The 23,128-nt window shown below is 44.8% G+C and overlaps 1 protein-coding gene across 1 annotated transcript in view; it reads right to left on the reverse strand.

Annotated features, from left to right (window-relative positions):
- The window catches only part of LOC147718918 (uncharacterized), a 157,576-nt gene that overhangs the window by 129,201 nt on the left and 5,247 nt on the right, over nucleotides 1-23,128 (reverse strand). Inside the window, exon 2 of the mRNA XM_086964670.1 lies at nucleotides 6,996-7,131. Within this exon, the coding sequence (XP_086820796.1) occupies nucleotides 6,996-7,131 (136 nt within the window). The remainder of the gene's footprint in view (nucleotides 1-6,995; nucleotides 7,132-23,128) is intronic.

Genomic DNA, 23,128 nt, shown 5'->3' on the forward strand with positions numbered 1-23,128 from the left:
AAAGTATTTGGAAAACAAAATGTCTCCAGTTTTTCAAAAGAAATTGGGCACGCTGAAGTGTTTCACACATAAAATCAAGCTGATCAATAATTCATGTCCTGTGGTTCATAAGGTTAGGAGAGTTCTTTTAGCTTTGCGAGCCGAATTGAAGGAATAATTGAATAAACTTTGAGCCTGTACAGTGCTCAGACTGGGTAGCCCTCATTGTTTTGGCATGCAAAGTTAATGAATCGGTAAACATGTATGGACTTGTGCAATCTCAAACGTGCAATTTGGATCGATCGCCATCCTCTTCCTAAGATCACTGAAATGGTTTCCAACTTGAAGGGGGGCAACATGTTCAAGTTGTTGGATAGGACGGCTGCGTATCACCAAATCAACCTGCATCCGGATTCTAGACATTTCCCGTCTTTCATAACTCCTGAAGGGTTATTTAAATTCAAACGCATGCCATTTGGGTTGGGACCGGCTTCCGCTGTATTCCAACAAGTTGTAGAAAGTTTGTTTGAAGGCTCACAGGGGATTATTGCATTCCAGGACGATCTTCCAAATACTGGTAAGGATCAGGACCAGCATGATGATGGAGTATGTCAAGTTTTGTCCCTTCTGAGAGGAAGGGGAGTAACTCTCAGTGTAGAAAAATGCAGGTTTAACTCTCCCAGCATTGATTATCTTGGGCCTTAGTTATCAGCAAGTGGCATAGAACCAAAATTTATCTTGGTTAGGGCAATTAAAGACACCTGGTAATAAGGACCAATTGAGATCCTTTTTGGGTCTAATGGAGTTGTATACCATATTCATTCCAAAGTGTGCAGAAAAAACTTATCAAAAGAGGAATTTACTAAAAAAACGAATTAAGATGTGTTTGTTGTGAATCCTTCAATCTGAAATTTGAGCTCATTAAGAAGGAAATAATGCATGCTATACCTTTTTTCCCAGGACGACACTGCACGATGATTTGTTGAGAAGACAGAAGAATGCAATTTAGAGCTCTCTATGGGTTCTGTCAGACACTTTTCTCTTGCTGCTCAATCTTTAAATAGGGACCTTTCGTTTATGGAACACACTGAATTCTAGATTGCTTAATAATAATTGTCTGCGATTGCTTAATTGACTACTATTGATATTTATTGAAAATATTATAATAAAGATTAAAAGATTTGCGACTTTAATAAATCTTTGAAAACTCGCATCAAATCTCATCGTTGACTTCCAAGTAATGATAACTGAACTATGTATGATGTATAGATTGATTTGATTTGCAGGTCATGATTAATTGTCTTCTTACATCCAATGTCTTTCGGGCCTGGGCATAGTAACGAGGAGGGATTTTACGCCCATGTCATATATTTCTTTAAGCAACTGTGAACATTGTTTTTGTGCTGTGGATCAGCGCATCAACATAGCTTAAAAATATTGCAGATTCACTGAGGATGTAATACATAAACACAGTAACTTTCAAAAAAGATTTTTTATGAAATCTCAAAATCAAACCTGGAAGACGCCCAGGTTTAATTAAACAAATAAACAACTTGAAGAATAAAAACAAGCTGTGCACTCAATAAGCATGCTAGGATGTACTGAAACTCTCTGTTGTGGATGACCTGGAGTTCGAGGAACAGCTGTACAGTAACATTTAGCATATACTGGCTTTGGTGACAGGCTTTGTATGAAGGAAATAACTTTGCCAACAGCCAGAGGAACAGAGGGGGCAACTTGCAGTCTCCAGCCCCTATATCTCTTCTTTATCTTTGCCTCAACATTAAGCCAAGCAGCCCACTGCCCAGTGGGCCAGGAAGTAGCAGAGGGAAAATTATAACAGAAATAAAGATCTACAAATTGACCCAGAGCTTCCAGTGCTGTGTAATATTGAAAAGGTATATAGTAGAAGGGTTTGGGGTGCATTTGAAGGTGTATCCCCTTCAAATGCCAGGACAACAACAGCAACAGGGATGCCAAATGCCAACAGATTTATAGTCTCAAATGTTAATGATGTGGACAAACGCACTCTGTTTCAATCGATTTTACGTGAGTAGGTAAATTTGTTTCACATAGGTCGGTGGTGCAAATGTATGTTACCCTGCTGAGCGTGTTCAGGGTGTTTCAAACCAGATTTTGACATGTGTTTCCTGAGCGTCAGGACTCACTCCTAGCTTGCACTCCTTTATATTTTCCTTAAATGATTACTCCATTGTTTTTTGTTTAGTTGTTTGCAAATTTTATTTTCATTTCCAAACGTTGTTAGTTAGCGAGTTTCTTTTTTCATGTAACATTTCATTTTCTGTACAATATTTTTCACTCAATTTATATTTCAAACCCAATGCATTTCAAGCGATAACGCCCTTCTTCAGGGGATTTCCTTTATCCGAAAACATGAATATATCCTCATGAGTACACATAAAATAAATTTTACAACCTTTGTAATGCACAGTATCCATGATAATTTGACAATGGGTCATGCTTCAGAAACCATAAATGAACCGTGAATGTGCGTGGGGTGACTGGTAGACATAAAAACGGTGTTATTGTGATACCTTACAGCCCAGTTTTAACAGAGTGTCGGCATGTCGGTACGGACCTTGAAAAAATTGTGGTTTGTATTCCGAGCTGTGGAATCAAAAAGAAAGTAAAATGATAACCCGGTCGTTATAATCAGTATCTGTTTTTACTGATTAAAAATAGCAAAGGAGCCGTGTCCTTACCCGACGTTGATGCGTATCTCCTCTCCTCGCTAACTCGGCGTGTGTCACTCTCTACGCGCTGTTTCCCTGACTCTATGGTGTATTCCCGATCACGTGGTGTCGACAGTGGGCCGCTGTTTTGGGCGGGAGGTTGTGCGGGGGTGTGGTTTGGCTGTTAAACGGAACGCGTGAGTGTGTAGATGATGAATCAGACGTTCTCATTGGTAACAAATAATAAAAGGATGTACATAAATATAAACAATTGTTAACGTGTCAAAACGGTCTATAGAATGAGACTGTTCCATGGAATGTTCAAAAAAATGTTCAGAATTTTACAGAAAGCAATTTAAATCCATCCGTTCATTTAGTCCTTTCGGATGTGTGGTGCACAGGTGATTGATCCAGAATACCTCCCTCCTTAATAAGTAGTTATTATTGTCTCTTCCTGGGAGGGTTGCAACCATTTCCAAAATGCAAAATTTCAACTGGCTCACATTATGATTCGCTTCGTTGAAGTGAACTGCCACCGTGGATTTCTGATTTTTTAATCTGATATTGCTTTTGTGCTCAAAAATACTTGTTTTTATTTTTCTTTGAGTTTTCCCCACGTAGGATAAGCCACATGGGCATCGTAACATGTAAATGATGTTGCTGGAGTCACATGTGCCTGAAACTTTCAAATTTATAGACGTGCCTTTGGTGGGGTGATTGATGGTGCTACCTCTGATGATGGCGGAGCAATTGCCACAGTTGTGGCATGGTAGTGTGCCAGTATATTTTGTATGTGCTTGTTTATTGGTTGACTTGAGTAGTTCCTTTCAAATTTCTGGTTCTCTCATTTGCAAAGATTGGCAATTTGTTGAAAATTCCTTTGAAATCTTCCTCCAGGGCTAGTAATGGCCAATGATTTCTTATGATTCTTTTTATTTTCGAACTGCGTGTTGAAAATTTGGAAACAAACACGTTTCTTTGTTCATCTGGTTTGTTGGTTGGTGTTAATAGATGATGACGTTGCAATTTATCTGCTCTCTCAGCTGCTGACTCCAGAATGGGTTCAGGATATCCTCTCTTTTTAAATTTCTGTATTGTCTCCGTTTTATGTTTGACGTATAGTTCATTGGTGGATGCAATTCTTTTGATTCTGAGAAGTTGTGAAAATGGTAAATGATGTTTCAAGGACCCTTGGTGAAAACTGTTGTAGTGTAATAAGTTGTTCCTGTCTGTACTTTTTGTGAAAACGCTGGTGGTGATTTTTCCTTCTTTGTTTGTTAGTAATACATCCAAAAATGTTAACTCTGTTTTGTTCACGGTGAATGCAAATTGGATTCTTTCATTTTTTGAGTTTAGGTTAAGTAGAGCTTGTCTTAAGCTTTCTTCTGTGCCTTTCCAGAAGACGAAAATATCGTCTATATCTCCTGTAAACAATCAAGTTGTTTATCCAATTCTCATCCTCCAGTATGTTGTCTGTCTCAAATCTGTGCATGAATATATTTGCGTAGGTGGGCGCGGCACAATTGCCCATAGATGTTCCGGACGCTTGTACATAAAATTAGTCTGACCATTTGAAATAACTGTGATACAGTGTAACAGTGTAACAGTGTAAAGTGTAACAGTTCCATTAGGAGAAGATATTCCTAATGGAACTGTTACACTTTACACTGTATCACAGTTATTTCAAATGGTCAGACAAATTTTATGTACAAGCGTCCGGAACATCTATGGGCAATTGTGCCGCGCCCACCTACGCAAATATATTCATGCACAGATTTGAGACAGACAACATACTGGAGGATGAGAATTGGATAAACAACTTGATTGTTTACAGGAGATATAGACGATATTTTCGTCTTATGGAAAGGCACAGAAGAAAGCTTAAGACAAGCTCTACTTAACCTAAACTCAAAAAATGAAAGAATCCAATTTACATTCACCGTGAACAAAACAGAGTTATCATTTTTGGATGTATTACTAACAAACAAAGAAGGAAAAATCACCACCAGCGTTTTCACAAAAAGTACAGACAGGAACAACTTATTACACTACAACAGTTTTCACCAAGGGTCCTTGAAACATCATTTACCATTTTCACAACTTCTCAGAATCAAAATAATTGCATCCACCAATGAACTATACGTCAAACATAAAACGGAGACAATACAGAAATTTAAAGAGAGGATATCCTGAACCCATTCTGGAGTCAGCAGCTGAGAGAGCAGATAAATTGCAACGTCATCATCTATTAACACCAACCAACAAACCAGATGAACAAAGAAACGTGTTCGTTTCCAAATTTTCAACACGCAGTTCGAAAATAAAAAGAATCATAAGAAATCATTGGCCATTACTAGCCCTGGAGGAAGATTTCAAAGGAATTTTCAACAAATTGCCAATCTTTGCATATGAGAGAACCAGAAATTTGAAGGAACTACTCAAGTCAACCAATAAACAAGCACATACAAAATATACTGGCACACTACCATGCCACAACTGTGGCAATTGCTCCGCCATCATCAGAGGTAGCACCATCAATCACCCCACCAAAGGCACGTCTATAAATTTGAAAGTTTCAGGCACATGTGACTCCAGCAACGTCATTTACATGTTACGATGCCCATGTGGCTTATCCTACGTGGGGAAAACTCAAAGAAAAATAAAAACAAGGATTTTTGAGCACAAAAGCAATATCAGACTAAAAAATCAGAAATCCACGGTGGCAGTTCACTTCATCGAAGCGAATCATAATGTGAGCCAGTTGAAATTTTGCATTTTGGAAATGGTTGCAACCCTCCCAGGAAGAGACCATAATAACTACTTATTAAGGAGGGAGGTATTCTGGATCAATCACCTGTGCACCACACATCAGAAAGGACTAAATGAACGGATGGATTTAAATTGCTTTCTGTAAAATTCTGAACATTCCATGGAACAGTCTCATTCTATAGACCGTTTTGACACGTTAACAATTGTTTATATTTATGTACATCCTTTTATTATTTGTTACCAATGAGAACGTCTGATGCATCATCTACACACTCACGCGTTCCGTTTAACAGCCAAACCACACCCCCGCACAACCTCCCGCCCAAAACACCGGCCCACTGTCGACACCACGTGATCGGGAATACACCATAGAGTCAGGGAAACAGCGCGTAGAGAGTGACACACGCCGAGTTAGAGAGGAGACACGCATCAACGTCGGGTAAGGACACGGCTCCTTTGCCATTTTTAATCAGTAAAAACAGATACTGATTATAACGACCGGGTTATCATTTTACTCTCTTTTTGATTCCACAGCTCGGAATACAAACCACAATTTTTTCAAGGTCAGTACCGACATGCCGACACTCTGTTAAAACTGGGCTGTAAGGTATCACAATAACACCGTTTTTATGTCTACCAGTCACCCCACGCACATTCACGGTTCATTCATGGTTTTTGAAGCATGACCCATTGTCAAATTATCATGGATACTGTGCATTACAAAGGTTGTAAAATTTATTTTATGTGTACTCATGAGGATATATTCATGTTTTCAGATAAAGGAAATCCACTGAAGAAGGGCGTTATCGCTTGAAATGCATTGGGTTTGAAATATAAATTGAGTGAAAAATATTGTACAGAAAATGAAATGTTACATGAAAAAAGAAACTCGCTAACTAACAACGTTTGGAAATGAAAATAAAATTTGCAAACAACTAAACAAAAAACAATGGAGTAATCATTTAAGGAAAATATAAAAGAGTGCAAGCTAGGAGTGAGTCCTGACGCTCAGGAAACACATGTCAAAAACAGATTTATAGTATCATACGCATAACCACACAAAATAAAACATGTTTTCTGGCATATTGCCCTCTATTTGAACACCAGAACAGAATCATACCGACATAGAAAACCCATTGTGCTGCACTGTATCGTAGCATTCATATAGCACATTTTTGGATGCACAGGACGCTCCACTGAGGGGGAAGCATATGGTTGAAAGAATTTTATATTTGCGCTCAAATGGTGGGATGAGTTTCGGTGCTGTGCATAAGAGACCGGTTTTGGTTTTATCGCACAGAGCCTAGCAGTGTAATTGCCTTATTGAATACAAAAATGGATGTAAACAAGCCTACGTGTGTTCAAACCATCCGTACAATTCAGAATGAACTTAGTTTAAAATTGTGCAGTTACACTTCTGTACAGGATCAGTCTTTTGTTTCTGCAGTACTTTTCTCGTTGTAGGTGTATAAAGCTACTAATAAAGCTAAAACCAGCATATTATACCATAGTTGAAGTTTATAAACATTTATAAATATCTAGTCATTCCTCTACCTTTCGGTGAGGGTATGGAATTGTCCGAAGCTTCCATGACGATGTTCTGATGATAATCCATTTCCAGTTTTTCCTCAAAAGCCTCCAATTCATCTTCAGAGAAGCCGGCTGCAATTTCAAAGCATCTATTTGAAGCCTGAAAGAAGAAGCACAAACTGAATGCTGCAAGGGAGCTAGTGCTCATTATGGTGCCTTTCGAAACACCTTGAACATTCCAAAAGGTAAACAGTGGAAAACATTAAGTGATGAAAAGGACTGTAAATTATCTAGAGGGAACAAACTATATTCACCTCATTTGCTGTATGCTAAAATCACATGAACCACATTGTAAGCACCACAATCAATTTCGAAACAATTGTGCATTCACCTTTGTTCTTAGAGGCCTGGAATACAGTTTGGAAACATTATGAACACAACCATAGTAATAAAATCCCTTCTTCAAACCATGAAACTCCTATAAGGCACTTGCACATAGGTTCTGAATGGACTCTTCGGATTTTGTGAGGTAAACTGAAAAAATATTTTTGGGGATTAGGATTTCAACGACTCTTATTTTTTCTATTTGTTCATTCGTAGGTTCCAATGTGAGAAAAGCAGCTTTAAGAAGCTAAAGTGAAAATTCAAATTACATCTACAAGCACTAGAGAACTAATCTGCAATTTTAACATTTGCATTTATAAAAGCATACAAAAATCTTGACGGCATATCGATATCATGCATTGGTTGAATATTAGCCACAACACCAATTTGCCCTATAGACCTTTACATGTCCGGTCGAAGTACTCGAATCACCCACACCCAAACCAAATAATTTAACTGCATATTAGTGAAAAAACATATAAAGGTAAAAAAAGTAAGGACTTGTGTTGAAAGAGAGTTTTCCTAACTGAAATAAATCATAGCACTGGTAGTCAATCTTACGGCAAGGAAGGTAGAAAGAATGATATATGTATTGCAACTGGTTATTTTCATTGTGAAGAACTCGACTGATCTGACAAGACAGACGGACGAAGCTGGAGACCAATATAGGCTTGTGGTTAGAGGGAGGAAGTGACACAGGCAAGGGGCAACGCCAGTAACACCAGACTGTAGTCTCCTCAAAAGTAAAACAATCTGTACTTGGGTCCACAAAACAGAATAATTTGGAAACATCCAGCAACAAACACTGGAATAGCATTTGAGGGCATTTCATCCAAAATACTACAGAGAAATTTATAGCAAGAAGCACGTTTTATTTCTCCAAAGAAACAGGACATGAACAATGCAACAAATGTTTACCGTTGCTGTAATTAAAAGTTGAGTTGAGTTTGAGTTTAAATCACTTCTAAAGCGCACGTACACCTGACGGTTTCATGGCGCTGTGGTTCACTGAGCCTCAATTAGCAGGGGGGACCAGGAGACAGAAAGAAAATCATTGGGGGAAGGCTTGTGAGAAAAGAAAAGTTTTTAATGTTTTTCGAAACAGAGAATATTGGGTGAGGGACCGGAGGTGAAACGGGAGTGAATTCCAGAAAATGGGGGCAACGGTGGAGAATTTGGCACCACCCCATTTACTTCGACGAAACCGGGGGACAGCCAACAGGTGTTGGGTGGATGATCGAAATTCCCTTGCAGGGGTATAGAGTTTTATCTCAGAAGAGATAAAGGCGGGGGCGGATCCTTACTGAGCCTGAAAGGTAATGCAACCCATTTTGAACAATGAGCGTTCACGAATAGGGAGCCAGTGCAGGGATTTTAGAAGCGGGGTGACATGATGTGACTTTGCCAACTTATAGACTAGCCGAGCGGCCTGGTTCTGCACCAGCTGAAGCCGTCGAACATTGTAAGCGGGCATACCACAGTATAAAGCGTTGCCGTAGTCTAATCTAGAGACGACCATAGCCAATACAATGAGTTTTAGGGCGGGGAAAGAGAAGAAGCGGGACACCTTGCGAATGGTGCGGAGAGAAAGGAAGGAAGAGGACACCACAGAACTCACCTGGGAGTGCAAATTGAGTTGATCATTGATCTTGAAACCGAGCGCTTTGATGGAAGGAGAGGGGGAAGGGGGGGAACCCAAGGAAGGGGGCCAAAAGAGAGGACCAGGGACTGGCACAACCACCTGTCAAAAACCAGTTCGGTTTTGTCTGGATTTAGTTTCAGGTGGTTGTGGCTCATCCAGTCCCGGATGAAGATCATAGTGGTTTGAAAATTAGATATGGAATCGGGGGATGAAGAAAGAGTGAATATGAGCTGGAGGTCATCCGCATAATTAAATACGGAGACCTCCATTTGTTGAAGGGCGAAGATAAGAGGGGCAATGTAAAGATTAAAAAGTAGTGGGGAGAGGCAGGAACCCTGGGGAACCCCACATGGCACCTTACAGGGCTCAGCCGAGAACGCGCCCAGCCGCACTGCTTGGGTGCGGTCCCTTAGGAAGGAGGACAACCAGACCAGGGCTACCTCGCCGACCCCGGCCGCCCCGACACGGGAGAGTAAGATGGAGTGGTCCACCGTGTCGAAGGCGGCAGAAAGGTCGAGGAGGACCAGGGCCTGGGGAAGGTTGGTGTCCATACCTTCTCTAAGGTTGTCAAGGACGGATAGCGCCACAGACTCGGTGGAATGAGCGGGGCGGAATCCGGCCTGACGGGGGGCTAAAACCTGGTTTTCTTCCACAAAGGTGGTAAGGGCTCTGGTCACATGTCGTTCCAGTACTTTCCCTAACAAGCATTTGCAATGCAATAGGTCTCGCATTATTTAAGTTTGAGCTATTAGCATTGTAAATGGCAATTGTTTTTTGCTTTATGCTATAGTTTTTTTTTACATAAAAAGCTACATTTAAAATATGTTTTATTAAAGTTATTTATGCAGTATCTAAATTTTGTTTGCATAAAACAGTATAATAATATCTTAGTAAAAAAGTCAAATATTTTAATGGAAATTCACCAAATCTTCATTTATGTGATGGTTTTGAAAATAGCTAAATTAATAGCTTTGTCATTTACAATGCCAATAGTTATAACTTTCGCAAATGTGACACCTATAGCATTTGTAATGCAACATTTGTATTTACGTGACTTAGATGTATTGATATTACAAATAACAATGGCTTTTAATTTTTTTTAATACTTAATAAAAGTGATTGTAATTTATAATGGCAATAGCTTAAACTTTTGTAAATAACTTTTGTGAAGATTATGTTCAGTGTATTTTATTGTAACAAAATCCAAGAACAGAAGTGAAATATTAACATCTTTTTGTGACATTTGTAATAAAGCTTGAAACATTGAGAGAACATATTTGTGCTGTGGTGGTGCTGAGTGATGCTGTGGTGGTGCTGAATGGGGCTGTGGTGATGCTGTGGTGGTGCTGAGTGGTGCTATGGTGGTGCTGTGGTGGTGCTGAGTGATGCTGTGGTGGTGCTGAGTGATGCTGTGGTGGTGCTGAGTGGTGCTGTGGTGGTTCTGAGTGATGCTGTGGTGGTTCTGAGTGATAATGTGGTGGTGCTGAGTGACTGTACTCACTGTCACTCTGCACTCACTGTCACTCTGCACTCACTGTCACTCTGCACGCACTCTGCACTCACTGTCACTCTGCACTCACTGTCACTCTGCACTCACTCTGCACTCACTGTCACTCTGCACTCACTGTCACTCTGCACTCACTGTCACTCTGCACTCACTGTCACTCTGCACGCACTCTGCACTCACTGTCACTCTGCACTCACTGTCACTCTGCACTCACTGTCACTCTGCACTCACTGTCACTCTGCACGCACTCTGCACTCACTGTCACTCTGCACTCACTGTCACTCTGCACTCACTGTCACTCTGCACTCACTGTCACTCTGCACTCACTGTCACTCCGCACTCACTGTCACTCTGCACTCACTCTGCACTCACTGTCACTCCGCACTCACTGTCACTCTGCACTCACTGTTTCTGCACGCACTCTGCACTCACTGTCACTCTGCACTCACTGTCACTCTGCACTCACTGTTTCTGCACGCACTCTGCACTCACTGTCACTCCGCACTCACTGTCACTCTGCACTCACTGTTTCTGCACGCACTCTGCACTCACTGTCACTCCGCACTCACTGTCACTCTGCACTCACTGTTTCTGCACGCACTCTGCACTCACTGTCACTCTGCACTCACTGTCACTCTGCACTCACTCTGCACTCACTCTGCACTCACTGTCACTCTGCACTCACTCTGCACTCACTGTCACTCTGCACGCACTCTGCACTCACTGTCACTCTGCACGCACTCTGCACTCACTGTCACTCTGCACTCACTGTCACTCTGCACTCACTGTCACTCTGCACTCACTGTCACTCTGCACTCACTGTCACTCTGCACTCACTGTCACTCTGCACTCACTGTCACTCTGCACTCACTGTCACTCTGCACTCACTGTCACTCTGCACTCACTGTCACTCTGCACTCACTCTGCACTCTGCACTCACTCTGCACTCACTCTGCACTCACTGTCACTCTGCACGCACTCTGCACTCACTGTCACTCTGCACGCACTCTGCACTCACTGTCACTCTGCACTCACTGTCACTCTGCACTCACTGTCACTCTGCACTCACTGTCACTCCGCACTCACTGTCACTCCGCACTCACTGTCACTCTGCACTCACTCTGCACTCACTGTCACTCCGCACTCACTGTCACTCCGCACTCACTGTCACTCCGCACTCACTGTCACTCCGCACTCACTGTCACTCCGCACTCACTGTCACTCCGCACTCACTGTCACTCCGCACTCACTGTCACTCCGCACTCACTGTCACTCCGCACTCACTGTCACTCTGCACTCACTCTGCATGCACTCTGCACTCACTGTTTCTGCACGCACTCTGCACTCACTGTTAGTCTAAAGGCGAAACTCAGACTGTTGAATTGTCGATAAGGCAGCTTCTTCACACTGCATGCAATCTCCTGGCCTGGAGAAGCCGGAATGCCGGCGGGACCGCTTGCCGGCTCTGCCACTACCCAAAGATAGATATTTGCCATATCTGCACTTGCCCCGTCCGAGAAGAGAGTGTTCTTGAAACAGCCGGAACCCGCACATGTACGAAGGTATTATAGCCTCACTTCAAGAAGATCTTATGCTTTGGGAAATTCCCAAAATGTATGACCTTTGCTGAATCAAAATTGACCTTGCTGGCATCACAGAATAGGGGTACCTGATAACTGTGCCCTGACCGCGCTGGCACCGCAGAGCACGCACGCCAAGTCACTGTCCACGTTTGCCGTATTCCGAGTGCATAACGGTTCTGGGCCTTTTATGACGGTGGTTCAGTTTTCTCTTCATTATTCATGCCTTTCCTCGCCAACAAGCAACTTCATTATTCTACAAACCACGGCCACGGTCCAACAGCTCTCATGTGTTTAACTTCTGATGTTATAACATGCACTTTTCGTCGTCTCTGAGCCCTATTTAATGATCAGTCCTGTTCCTGCCCCAGCCCTATTTCTGCTCATTTTAAAACATGCACCACACACTTTTTCCGCACTCTACTTCATGTTCTTATTGGCATGGAACAATGCACCTAGCACGCTCCTCTTGACTGAGCACGGATTCAGCAATAATGCTATCGAATTAGCATTGTGTTTAAACAGGGAACGATGTCTGCTATGTGATCTTAACACGAGACTAAATAGCTCTTTTACTGTGTTTTTTATTGTAACGAGCATTATTTTATTGTAAGTTTTAATAAACTGTAGTTACAATCAATATGCATTCACTTTCGGTCCTTGCGGCTCAAGCATGTCGATGGGTCTCATATTCTGAAGATATGGACCCACAATCTCTGCTTATACCTTGGTTAAGAGCCGAAATCTCTCGGATTTGCGATCAGTAGGGTATGATGGAAAGGATTTTCCAAGGGCAGTTGGACTTGTTTACAAAAATGGTATGTGTGCGCATAATACTGTTGAAAAGTACAGACCCACTCAGGTATTCGGCCCCAACAAAAAAGAAAGAGGAGCGACTTTGGTTGGGGGGTGGGGGGTTAATACCAAACGCTGTGTACATGGAAACGAGTGGCGGGAGAGGAAAATAAATTCCAGGAAGCAATCCGCTCTTCAGCTTTCCTGTCGGGTTTTGTAAACGGACGCTTAAATTGTGGAGCGTGAGCAACCGGTTTGCGTGATCAAGATGAAAAAAAAAACCACAATCCTAATTCCTGGCCCCCGGTGCCTATAGCAACGGACATCCGTCTCCTTGGAAACTAATCTCGTGGTATTCGAACAATGCACCGGGGGCCTTTAATCTGCCGAACACTGGAAATCTGTATTCGAGGCTGCTTCTGCTTCTCCCTCACCGTCAGGAACTCGAACCGACCTAAAAAACACGCAGTTTCCCAGAACACGGGGGCGGGGGCTTATTCTAAATCCAAACAAGCACTCTTCAGCGTTTTGCGCCGGCCTGCGACCAGGAAGTCAGGCAGGCCGGGCGGGACAACCGGAAGTAGGAGGGCGGGAGCCTACCCCGCCTCCCACGGAAGAGCCGCGATTGTTTGGAGCACCGGAGCAGGCAGGAGCCTACCCTGCGCCCCGGTGCCGAAGAAGAGTCTTGCTGCCGGTGGGAGCCGCTGCACTGAGGAAGCCGGTGAGTGGGGCTTCGCCTTGTGTGTGGGGGGGGGGAGGGGCATCTGTGTGCGCGCGCGCACGCGGCGGCGGGCTGTGTATGTGTGTGAGCGTGCATGTGTGTGTGTATGTGTCCTGGAGTCTGTGTGTATGCGTGTGTGTGAGGGGGGGGGGGGGGGTTGCCTGTCTGGGTGCCTGCGTGTCTGTGTAAGTGTAAATGCGTGTGCGTGTGTGTGGAGCCGAGAGGAGAGGGGCTGGTGTGTGTGGAGGGGTCTCTGTGTATGCGTGTAGGTGACGGGGGTGTGCCTGTGTATGCGTGTGTATGTGCGCATGCGTGAGTGCTGTGTATGCGTGTGGCTGTGATGTGCGCATGCGTGAATGTTGACGCGCGTGCACGCAGCTCAATCCAGCCAGGATAAGCTCGTCACAGTTTCTTGTCCCTCATTCCCCGGTGTCAGGCAGCTATAAGTCTCCGACCCTGGACGCATCCTTCGGATGCGAATTCCAGGGCGAGACCTAAAAAGGGTAGTAAGGAGATGGGTCGGAAGTTGACAGGAGCAGAGGGATCAGCACCCGGTTTTTTAAGGATGGGAAGAATAATGGCTGTTTTTAGAATTGGAGGAACAACGCCCTGAGATAAGGAGCAGTTAAGAAAGGAGAGTGGGGGTAGCACACAAGTTGTGAAAATGAGCCCGAGGATGTGAGCAGGGCAAGGATCTAGAGGGGAACCTGATTTGACCAAGGATAGAAGGGAAAGGAGAGATTCTTCCGTTAAGGGGGGGGAATGAGTCAAAGCGAGCCTTTGTAGCAAGGCTAGGGGGATTGTGGAAGGAAGAAGAAGGGGAAGGAATATTGGCTTTGATTTTTTCGATTTTATCCAAGAAATAAGTATTCAAGGAATCACATAGGGACTGTGACGGCGGGGGTTTCAGGGTGGTTCTGTCAGCATAGGCAAGATTGTGGACTATAGAAAAGATTTCTTTATGCTGGTTCTCGGCGGCTAAGATTTTAGAAGAGAAATATTCCGTTTTGGTAGTTAAGATGGTTTTTTTGTATTGCGACAGAAGGGAGGTGTACTGGGCTTTAAGGTTGGGACAGTAGTGGCGTCTCCAGGCACGTTCAGCATGGCGAACTGAGAGTTTCAGCGCCTTAAGTTCCTCACTGGACCAGCGGTTGGAGTCATTAGGAAGAAACTCGCCGGAGAGGTGCGATCGAATCGCAGCCTGACTGGAGCCATGAGTTAATAGAATCAGCTTGGATTGTAAGCGGTAATCCAAGTAGATCTGGGCAGAGGGGAAGGAGTGTGGAGACCACTAAGGATGTGTCAATCCGGCCCCAAGAGTGTGCCCAGATATTTTTAGAAAGTGGGGGCTTGGTGGTTAAGTCAAGAGGTGAAGAAAAAGAAATCAAAAAGTGATCAGACCAGGGAGAGGTAGAGAGAGACCTTATAGGGCAGTCGAGAGACCAGATCTGGTCGAGGGTGTGTCCCTGAGTGTGAGTAGGGGAGTGAACATAGGAATTAAAATTGAGGGAACAAAGGGTATCTGAAAATTCTTTGGAAATAGCGCATTCTGCTGGGTCGGAGGGCCAAAAGTTAAAATCGCCTAGCACCATGATGGAGGAGTTGTTAACCGCTAGGGTGGCCACCAGCTCTTGAAACCCAGGGAGAAAGGCTTGGGAAGGTTGGGGGCGGCGATGCATGAGTAGGCAGGTGAGAGGGACTTTGAGGGAAAGAGAGCGGACTACTAGGAAATCAGAAGTACCAATGGGGGGGAGGAAGTGAGAGGCTGGAAAAGAAGTTCTTTCCGAGCGATCAAAGCAACACCCTCTCCCGCTTTATCCGCAGATCGGTCGGCTCGAAGCGCGTAATAAGTGGCAGGGAGAGCTGCTAATAAGGAAGGGAGAGAGCTATCACGAAACCAAGTCTCTGTGAGGAATAAGAGATCAGGTTTGTGTAGGTCTAAAAGAACAGAGAGCTCATGATAGTGCTTAACAGCAGAACGTGTGTTAAGGTAATAGATGGAGAGAGAAGCAGGTGTGGGTGCAGCAGGGTGCTCAGGACAGGGGACGGGAGGGAGCAAGGGGGAGTGAGACGGGGGATGGAGAGAGGATGGGGATATGGAGGCTGTGAGTCCCAGGCTGTCAATGTGAGAAGTCACAGAATCATTGATCAGCCAGGGGCTTTGAAGACCGTAAAGTTGTTACTATAACCAACAGAGGACCATATTCATGAACACATTTTCCCAAAGACACAGAATGGGCAAAACCCTTTGATGCCTCTGGCCCAGAATGATAGAATGTCAGCTCACACGGATGACAGGACTATAAACCTCAGTGGAAACCAGTCTAATTGAATGGAAATAAATATATTCTCTTCTATGAAAAAAACATGACCTTGTTGGAGCAAAAACTGTACATCAATATTCAGGACAACCAAAGATTTACCTCAGATGGTTCTACCGCAAATAACTGCATGAAAAGGTACCTTCCCTAATATCAATTTAGCAGAGTATTGAAAACATTCATTTGAAATCACCCAACATGGAATTCTAGATCAGAGTAAAAATAAAGGGTTTTATTACAAAAACCAAAAAAAAACCAGCAATAAAGAATAAATGCCATGATGCCCTTCATGCAGAGTTGTACAGAGTAGTTTAAATCCAAAATCATTATAAATCCCAAATGAGCAGCAAAACATGAAGATGAAAAAGGAAAACCAGACAGATCCACATTAGCATAAAAAAGCTAAAAAAATATTAGACTCACCCCAAGAATCAAGGGCTTCTTATAGACCATTCTTGCACAACAAATCAGTAAAACATCAAAATCATTGGGGTGCAATTTGAAAGTATCAACTCTTTAGAAAATCTGAAACATTAACGCAATTACCTTAACTCATAAGAAATATCCCATTTTAAGTACATTTCAGTATCATTCATGCTACTGCCATCCAGAGATGTTCGGACAAAATATGAAACATTTTAACAACATTACTCCACATTAGACTAGTATCAACAGAAGAAGGGCCTAGGAAGTTAAAACATATCAGAACACTGGAAAGTTAATTGAAAGCTATGAATCCATCACAGCAAGAATAAACCATTACTACTGCCCTAGCTCTGCAGATCATGTGAGGAAAGAAGATGGGCAGGGAAACAGGATAGGAGTGGGTGAATACAGGAATGAATGACCGCATTCATTTTATCCAAAAAGGCGTTTTCACATACATTGTGGCAGGGCTCAAAAAATCCACTCACCCGCTCGCATTCAGGAGTCAGATTCAATAGGGACGAGCTATTTTTTGGTCCTACTCACCATTTCTGACGAGTAGGAAGACAAACTGACACTTGACCTCCTCCTCCGAAAACAGAGCAAATGTGACAAGATAGCAAGATTTAAAGGCTCATTTATTGCTCACAAAGTAAAGGAGCAATAAAAATGCTTTTAAATCTCGTTAACTTGGGGGGCGTGGCTAACCGCCAAGCAAAGCGGACGCAAAATAGTGGAGCTCCGAGCCGGGCCCTGATTATGACCAGCTGGGAACTGCACGAGGCACCGGGCGATCGAGGTATGGAGGGGAGAGGTGAACCTCTGCTGGAGCCGCTCCTATTCTTATCGGGACCTGCCCTGGACGCGTCTTTAGAGTGCGATGGCAGACCGTGTCGGAGGCAAGTGACAGGTCCAGGAGGATGAGGGCTGATGTTTCGCCGTTGACTAGTTGGCGCCTGATGTCGTCTGTGGCGGCGATGAGGGCTGTCTCTGTGCTGTGGTTTCGTCTGAATCCGGACTGGGACGGGTCCAAGATGTTGTTGTCTTCGAGGTGGCGGGCCAGTTGCATGTTGACTATTTTCTCGATGACCTTTGCCGGGAACGGGAGCAGGGAGATGGGCCGGAAGTTCTCAAGGTCCTTGGGGTCAGCTTTGGGCTTCTTGAGGAGGGCGTTGATTTCGGCGTGCTTCCAGCTTTCAAGGAATGTCGCTGTTTCGAAGGAGATGTTGATTATCTTCCATAGTTGGGGTGCGATGGCTGCGTCTGCTTTGTTGAATACGTGGTGTGGGCACGGGTCAGACAGAGATCCTGAGTGAATGGAGTTCATGACCTTGCGTGTCTCGTTGTTGTTGACGGTTGGCGCTGGTGGTGTTTACAGGGGAGGTGGAGTCTGGCGTAGTCAGGCGGTCGTGGTGTTGAAGCTGTTGTGGATGTCAGAGATCTTGCTGTGGAAGAAGATGGCTAGTGAGTCGCACAGTTCTTCTGAGGGTGGGATGTCGTTGGCGCTGGGGTTGGAGAGTTCCTTTACGATGCTGAAGAGCTCTTTGCTGTTGTGTGCGTTGTTATCCAAGCGGTCTTTGAAGGAGGATCTCTTGGCTAATTTGATGAGGTGGTGGTGACTGCGGGTGGCGTCCTTGTGGGCTGCGTGGTTGTCCTGTGTGCGTTCGTGGAGCCATGTCTTCTCCAGTTTCCGGCATGCGCGTTTAGAGGTGTGGAGCTCGTCAGTGAACCAGGTGGCTCTCTTGTTGGCGTGGCTGTTGGAGGGTTTCTTGAGCGGGGCGAGGGTGTTGGCGCAGTCGTCAATCCACTGTCTGAGGTTTCGGGCTGCGGCATCTGGGTTGGTGGGGGTCGGTGGGTGGGTTCTTGGTGAGGGAGGTGATCAGCTGGTCTTCGGTGACTTTTCTCCATCAGCGGTGAAGCAGCTGTTGGGTGGGGTGGTGCGTGGTTCAATCAATCAATCAATCAAAGACATTTGTAGAGCGCACTACATACCCGTAGGGTCTCAAGGCGCTGGGGGTGGGGGGGGTGCCGCTACTGCTCGAACAGCCAGGTCTTCAGCTTCTTCCTGAAGGAGAGGTGGTCTTGGGTCAGGCGCAGGTCGGTCGGGAGGGAGTTCCAGGTCTTGGCGGCCAGGTAGGAGAAGGACCTGCCTCCTGTAGTCGCTCTTCGGATGCGGGGGACGGCGGCGAGGGCGTGGTTGGCTGATCGGAGGTGGCGTTTGGGAGCGTAGAAGTTGATTCGGCTGTTGAGGTAGCTCGGGCCTTGGTCGTGTAGGGCTTTGTGTGCGTGGGTGAGGAGGCGGAAGGTGATTCTTTTGTTGACGGGGAGCCAGTGTAGGTCTCTTGAAGGTGAAATGGATGCAGCGGTGGTCGGTCTAGTGGAGTTCGGTGGTGTGGTCGAAGGAGACGTGGGAGCCTGTGGAGAAGACGGGATCCAGCATGTGGCCGGCGGCGTGGGTGGGTGCGGGGACGAGTTGTCTGAGGCCCAGGTTTGCGAGGTTTTCGATCAGGGTGGCGGAGTTGGCTTCGTTGTTGTTCTCGAGGTGGAAGTTCAGGTCCCAGAGGAGGATGTAGTCCGTGGAGGCGAGTGCGTGGGTGCTGGCGAGATCGGCAATGGAGTCACTGAACTAAGCCTGGGGTCCGGGGGGTCTGTAGATGAGTGTTCCTCTGAGGGTGGTGTTGGGGTCGGTGTGGATCCGGAAGTGCAGTTGTTCGGCGGTGTTGAGGGTGTCGTCTGCGTGGGTGGCGACCTTGAGGGTGGACTTGTGGACGATGGCTATTCCTCCTCCGATTCCGTAGGCGCGATCCCTGCGGGTGATCTTGTAGCCGTCCGGGATGGCTATGGCGATGTCGGGCGCCGAGGAGTCCTTCCACCAGGTCTCGGTTAGGAAGACCACGTCTGGGGCGGAGGTATCGAGCAGATCCCAGAGCTAGACGGTGTGTTTGCGTGCGGAGCGGGTGTTGAGGAGTATGCAGCGGGGGTGGTTGGGTCCAGTCCTTGGAGGTTTGGTGGTTCTGTCGCAGGTGAAGCTGCAGGTGTGGCAGGAGAAGGGTCCCTGGATCTGTTTCGGGGCGGCCTGGAAGCAGGTGTGGTTTCGGCGGGCGTTGAGTGTGTGGAGGGTGCTGGCGTCGTAGTGGATTCTGGTGTTGTGGCGTTCGTGGGGTCCAGAGGTTCTGGCGCTGGGCGTGGTACAGGCGCGGATGGGCGCGGCGCGCCCACTGTGCGGCTGCTTCTTGGCCTGCATATGAGGTGGCTTGGGAGGGAGGAGCAGCTGGGAGGCGTGAGCAGGGAGGCGAATGGGTGTGCAGGGAGGCGGGGCCGCAGGGATGCAGCGGAGGGAAAGGTCCGGATCGGGATTGGGGGTGGGGACTGGTGCACAGGGCAGAAGGGAGGGAAAAACCCAGGAAACAAGGAGGCAGCAAGGAGGCATGAACCAGGCAGTCAGGTGACGAGCAGCGGTGTGGGAGTCAAAGGTCACAAAAAAGCGCAGTAAGGTCACAAAAAATGGGGGGGAAACGAGTGGCACAAGGGTCATAAGAAAGGGCGGAAAGGTCACAAAAAAATGGGGGGAAACGAGTGGCACAGAGGCAGAAAAGTCACAAGAAAGGGCAGTAAGGTCACAAAAACGGGGGGAAACGAGTGGCATAGAGGCACAAAGGGGAGTAGAGGCAAGAAAAACTAATACAATTAGGGGAGCGGAACGCAAGAAAAACCAGTGCAATCGGGGAGCAGAAGGTACGAAAAACGGGTACAATCAGAGGAGCAGAGGCAAGAAAAACGAGTGCAATCAGGGGAGCAGAAGGCAAGAAAAACGAGTGCAATCAGGGGAGCAGAAGGCACGAAAAACGGGTACAATCAGGGGAGCAGAGGCAAGAAAAACGAGTATGTCCTAAACGCAGAGATAGGTCGTCTTTTCTTCAAGCCAAAACAACTGGCCTATCGAGTCGTGTGTTTTTTTAAAACACTGAATGCTCATCTCGGGTTTCAATTGTAATACCATTTGGCAATAAATCATGCAATTCATTTTTCAACCGAAGTATCTGTTCAAGAGATTTACAGGACTTGACCTGTACAAAATAAACTTGAGTTTATTTTCCATCTTACCAATTTTAACTCGGACACCTGCTGTAACCTGATTAACAATTTGTTTAATCACTAATCCCTACAACTTGGACTTCCCTTCTAGAAAGGGGATGGTTTAGGACAGCCACAGAACAAACTGTAGAATGGGTAGCCCCCGTATCGCTTAAAAATTAAACAGCGTGACCAATGACTTCCCCCATCAACACATGGAACACTGTAGTCTACCTCTAAGACTGCTCTGAATATTTAATCCTCCTCCTCCTCCTCAGGCACAGTCATTGTGCTCCCGGCTGATTTATTCAGAATCAATGGATTCTGCTGGTACACTGCACTAAATGGCATTTATTTCTCATGTTTTGCTGTTTCTCTGGTGCTGAAGACATCGACACTCAAAATGGTTTCCAACTATGCATACCCTGCTCAGAATCTGGCACAATTGCGCCATCATGGTTCTCTACATTTGTGGAACAACTTCACAATGAAATCTATTTGGATTCTGGCGATGCTCGCATTTTCGATGCCCTGTTTTCCAACAGAAATGACAAGCAGTGTTTTTTTTTCATTTCAACATTCACAGTCATTCCTCAACTATTCATCATTTCTCTTCCACCACCTTGCATTTGCTTTGCTCCATTTCCCATTTGCACACCTTTCCACTTGATTCAACTCATTCATGTCATGCTGAACATAATTCATATTTGAAACCATTTGGTTCCAGGATCCTCTCTCAAATCTGCTTTGTCTGAGCAGTGATCTTCTATTTGATCTTTTTATGTTTTGCATTCAAGTAATCAATACTGTATGTTACCAGCTTCAGGTTCTCATCTATGCTTTTTGTCTGCCATGAAACAGTACACTTTGTTGTGTATGATTACTAAGCTCTGGCCATGAACACACAACGAAAGCAGTCAATATCACCAACGTTGTCTTTCTCTGGTTCATCTACTATACTGCATTTCTTGAGAATTTGCTTGTGACTATTAAAAAAAAAAAAAAAAAAAGAATTTACTGACTTCTTGAGTTCCTATGAAGTACGCAAGGTTTGTTCCCAGTTCATATCCTTTTCAGGTACTGTCCTCTTCAAATGTTCAATTACCTGTCTATATTTGTTTGCTACTTCATCAGAAAGAACATGGTTAGGAGCAACTCTAGCTGGTTCTTTCGTTGGCCATACAACTACCACTTTACACTCTGCCCACAAATCACTTGGAAATACAAACTTGAATAATACATTTAAATCAGCACACCGCACCGGTGTGATATTTGTCAGACTGTGCACTTCTTTGAATCCCCTCTCTTTCCGCGATTTTGGAAACGTTGTGGTAAAAGTATAAAGACAAAGATCACCTCTTGTCAATGGCACATACACAAGATTTCCTTCATGCACTATCCTGAAAGAAGATTCTAAAATCATTCCTGTCACAACTTCTAAATCATTTGCTAAACCCTTTGCTCCATCTTCAGTCCCCTTCACTTTCTTTGTACTTACCGCCCATCTCTTCCACCTTTCCTTTTACTTAAAATCGCTCCATTCACTTGTTTCTTCATTTAAATCTTAAATATGAGCTCTCAGAGTTATATGCCCATTTCTATGCTTTCATCAGGAGTGAAATCCATTTTTATAATTTTGTTACACATTTTTCGTTCTACTAATACCCACCTCGCATATATCAGATAACTCTTCTAATTCACCATGTGCTTCATTTGTACAGCTGGCTGCTTCTTGGATCAAATCATTTCATAAACATTGTATGTCAAGAATCTGTTCAGGTCAATTGTTTCTTGCAGCATTTCCCCAAATTCAAATTTAAAAATGCCAAAATTAACAGTCAGCGGCTCTTCAACCACCACTGCCTTAACAGGTGGATCGAATCGGACCCGAGTAACAGATTGGGTATCACTATTTGTATAGGGCAAAGCTGTCATTGCCATCTCAGTTGGTGCACTCGGTACCACAGCTGAAGGAGCCTGCCCTGTAATGCACCACCGCCTGTACCCACATCAGGCCCAGAACCATGTGTCTCAGTTGCTCTCCCTGTACAAGAGGAGGTCTCAAATTCAAAAGATCATGAAGGAAATGATCATCTTCATCAGAATCATTGTCCTGCTTTTCTCCTTTAGTTGCCTTTTTTCTATCATTTAACTATGGCATGGTAGGCTCTTACCCCCTCCATCATTTCCTCCCTTCAACATTTTTCTTGTCAATCCCACTTGCCTTGCTGCAACTCCCTAAATGCACCTTTCACTTGCTTTGTAATTTTCTTTCTCTTCTTCTCTGTAGCCATTCTGTCCCATTTATTATTTAGTGTTGCGATCTGTGTTGGTCTGGGCACTGCTTCCCATCATTCATGGGTTGTCTGAGGAATCCAGTTTTCAAATGTTAAAGGTACCCACTAAAGGAAACTGTAGGTCTTTGTCAGATGCAGTATATTAATTCCACTCAGGTGAAAGTGTAGAACCCAATAGCTGTCATCCTTTCGTACTCCTGCGTTCCCTTGACAAGTAATTTCTAACCTAAGTAGTAGGTGCAATAGCAACAGGCTTTTTCAATACATTACTTACTGTTTTGGTTTTTTAAAAAATCACAAACAACGAACTATTGGACAACCAATCCCAGCACAGTTCTGTCAAACATCAACCTATCATAGTGTATCTCGGTCAGTAACCAACCAATAATAGCGCAACTTTGTGGTGACAT

The sequence above is a fragment of the Lissotriton vulgaris genome, chromosome 4_1 (assembly GCF_964263255.1).
Source record: "Lissotriton vulgaris chromosome 4_1, aLisVul1.2, whole genome shotgun sequence".
NCBI classification, from domain to species: domain Eukaryota; kingdom Metazoa; phylum Chordata; class Amphibia; order Caudata; family Salamandridae; genus Lissotriton; species Lissotriton vulgaris.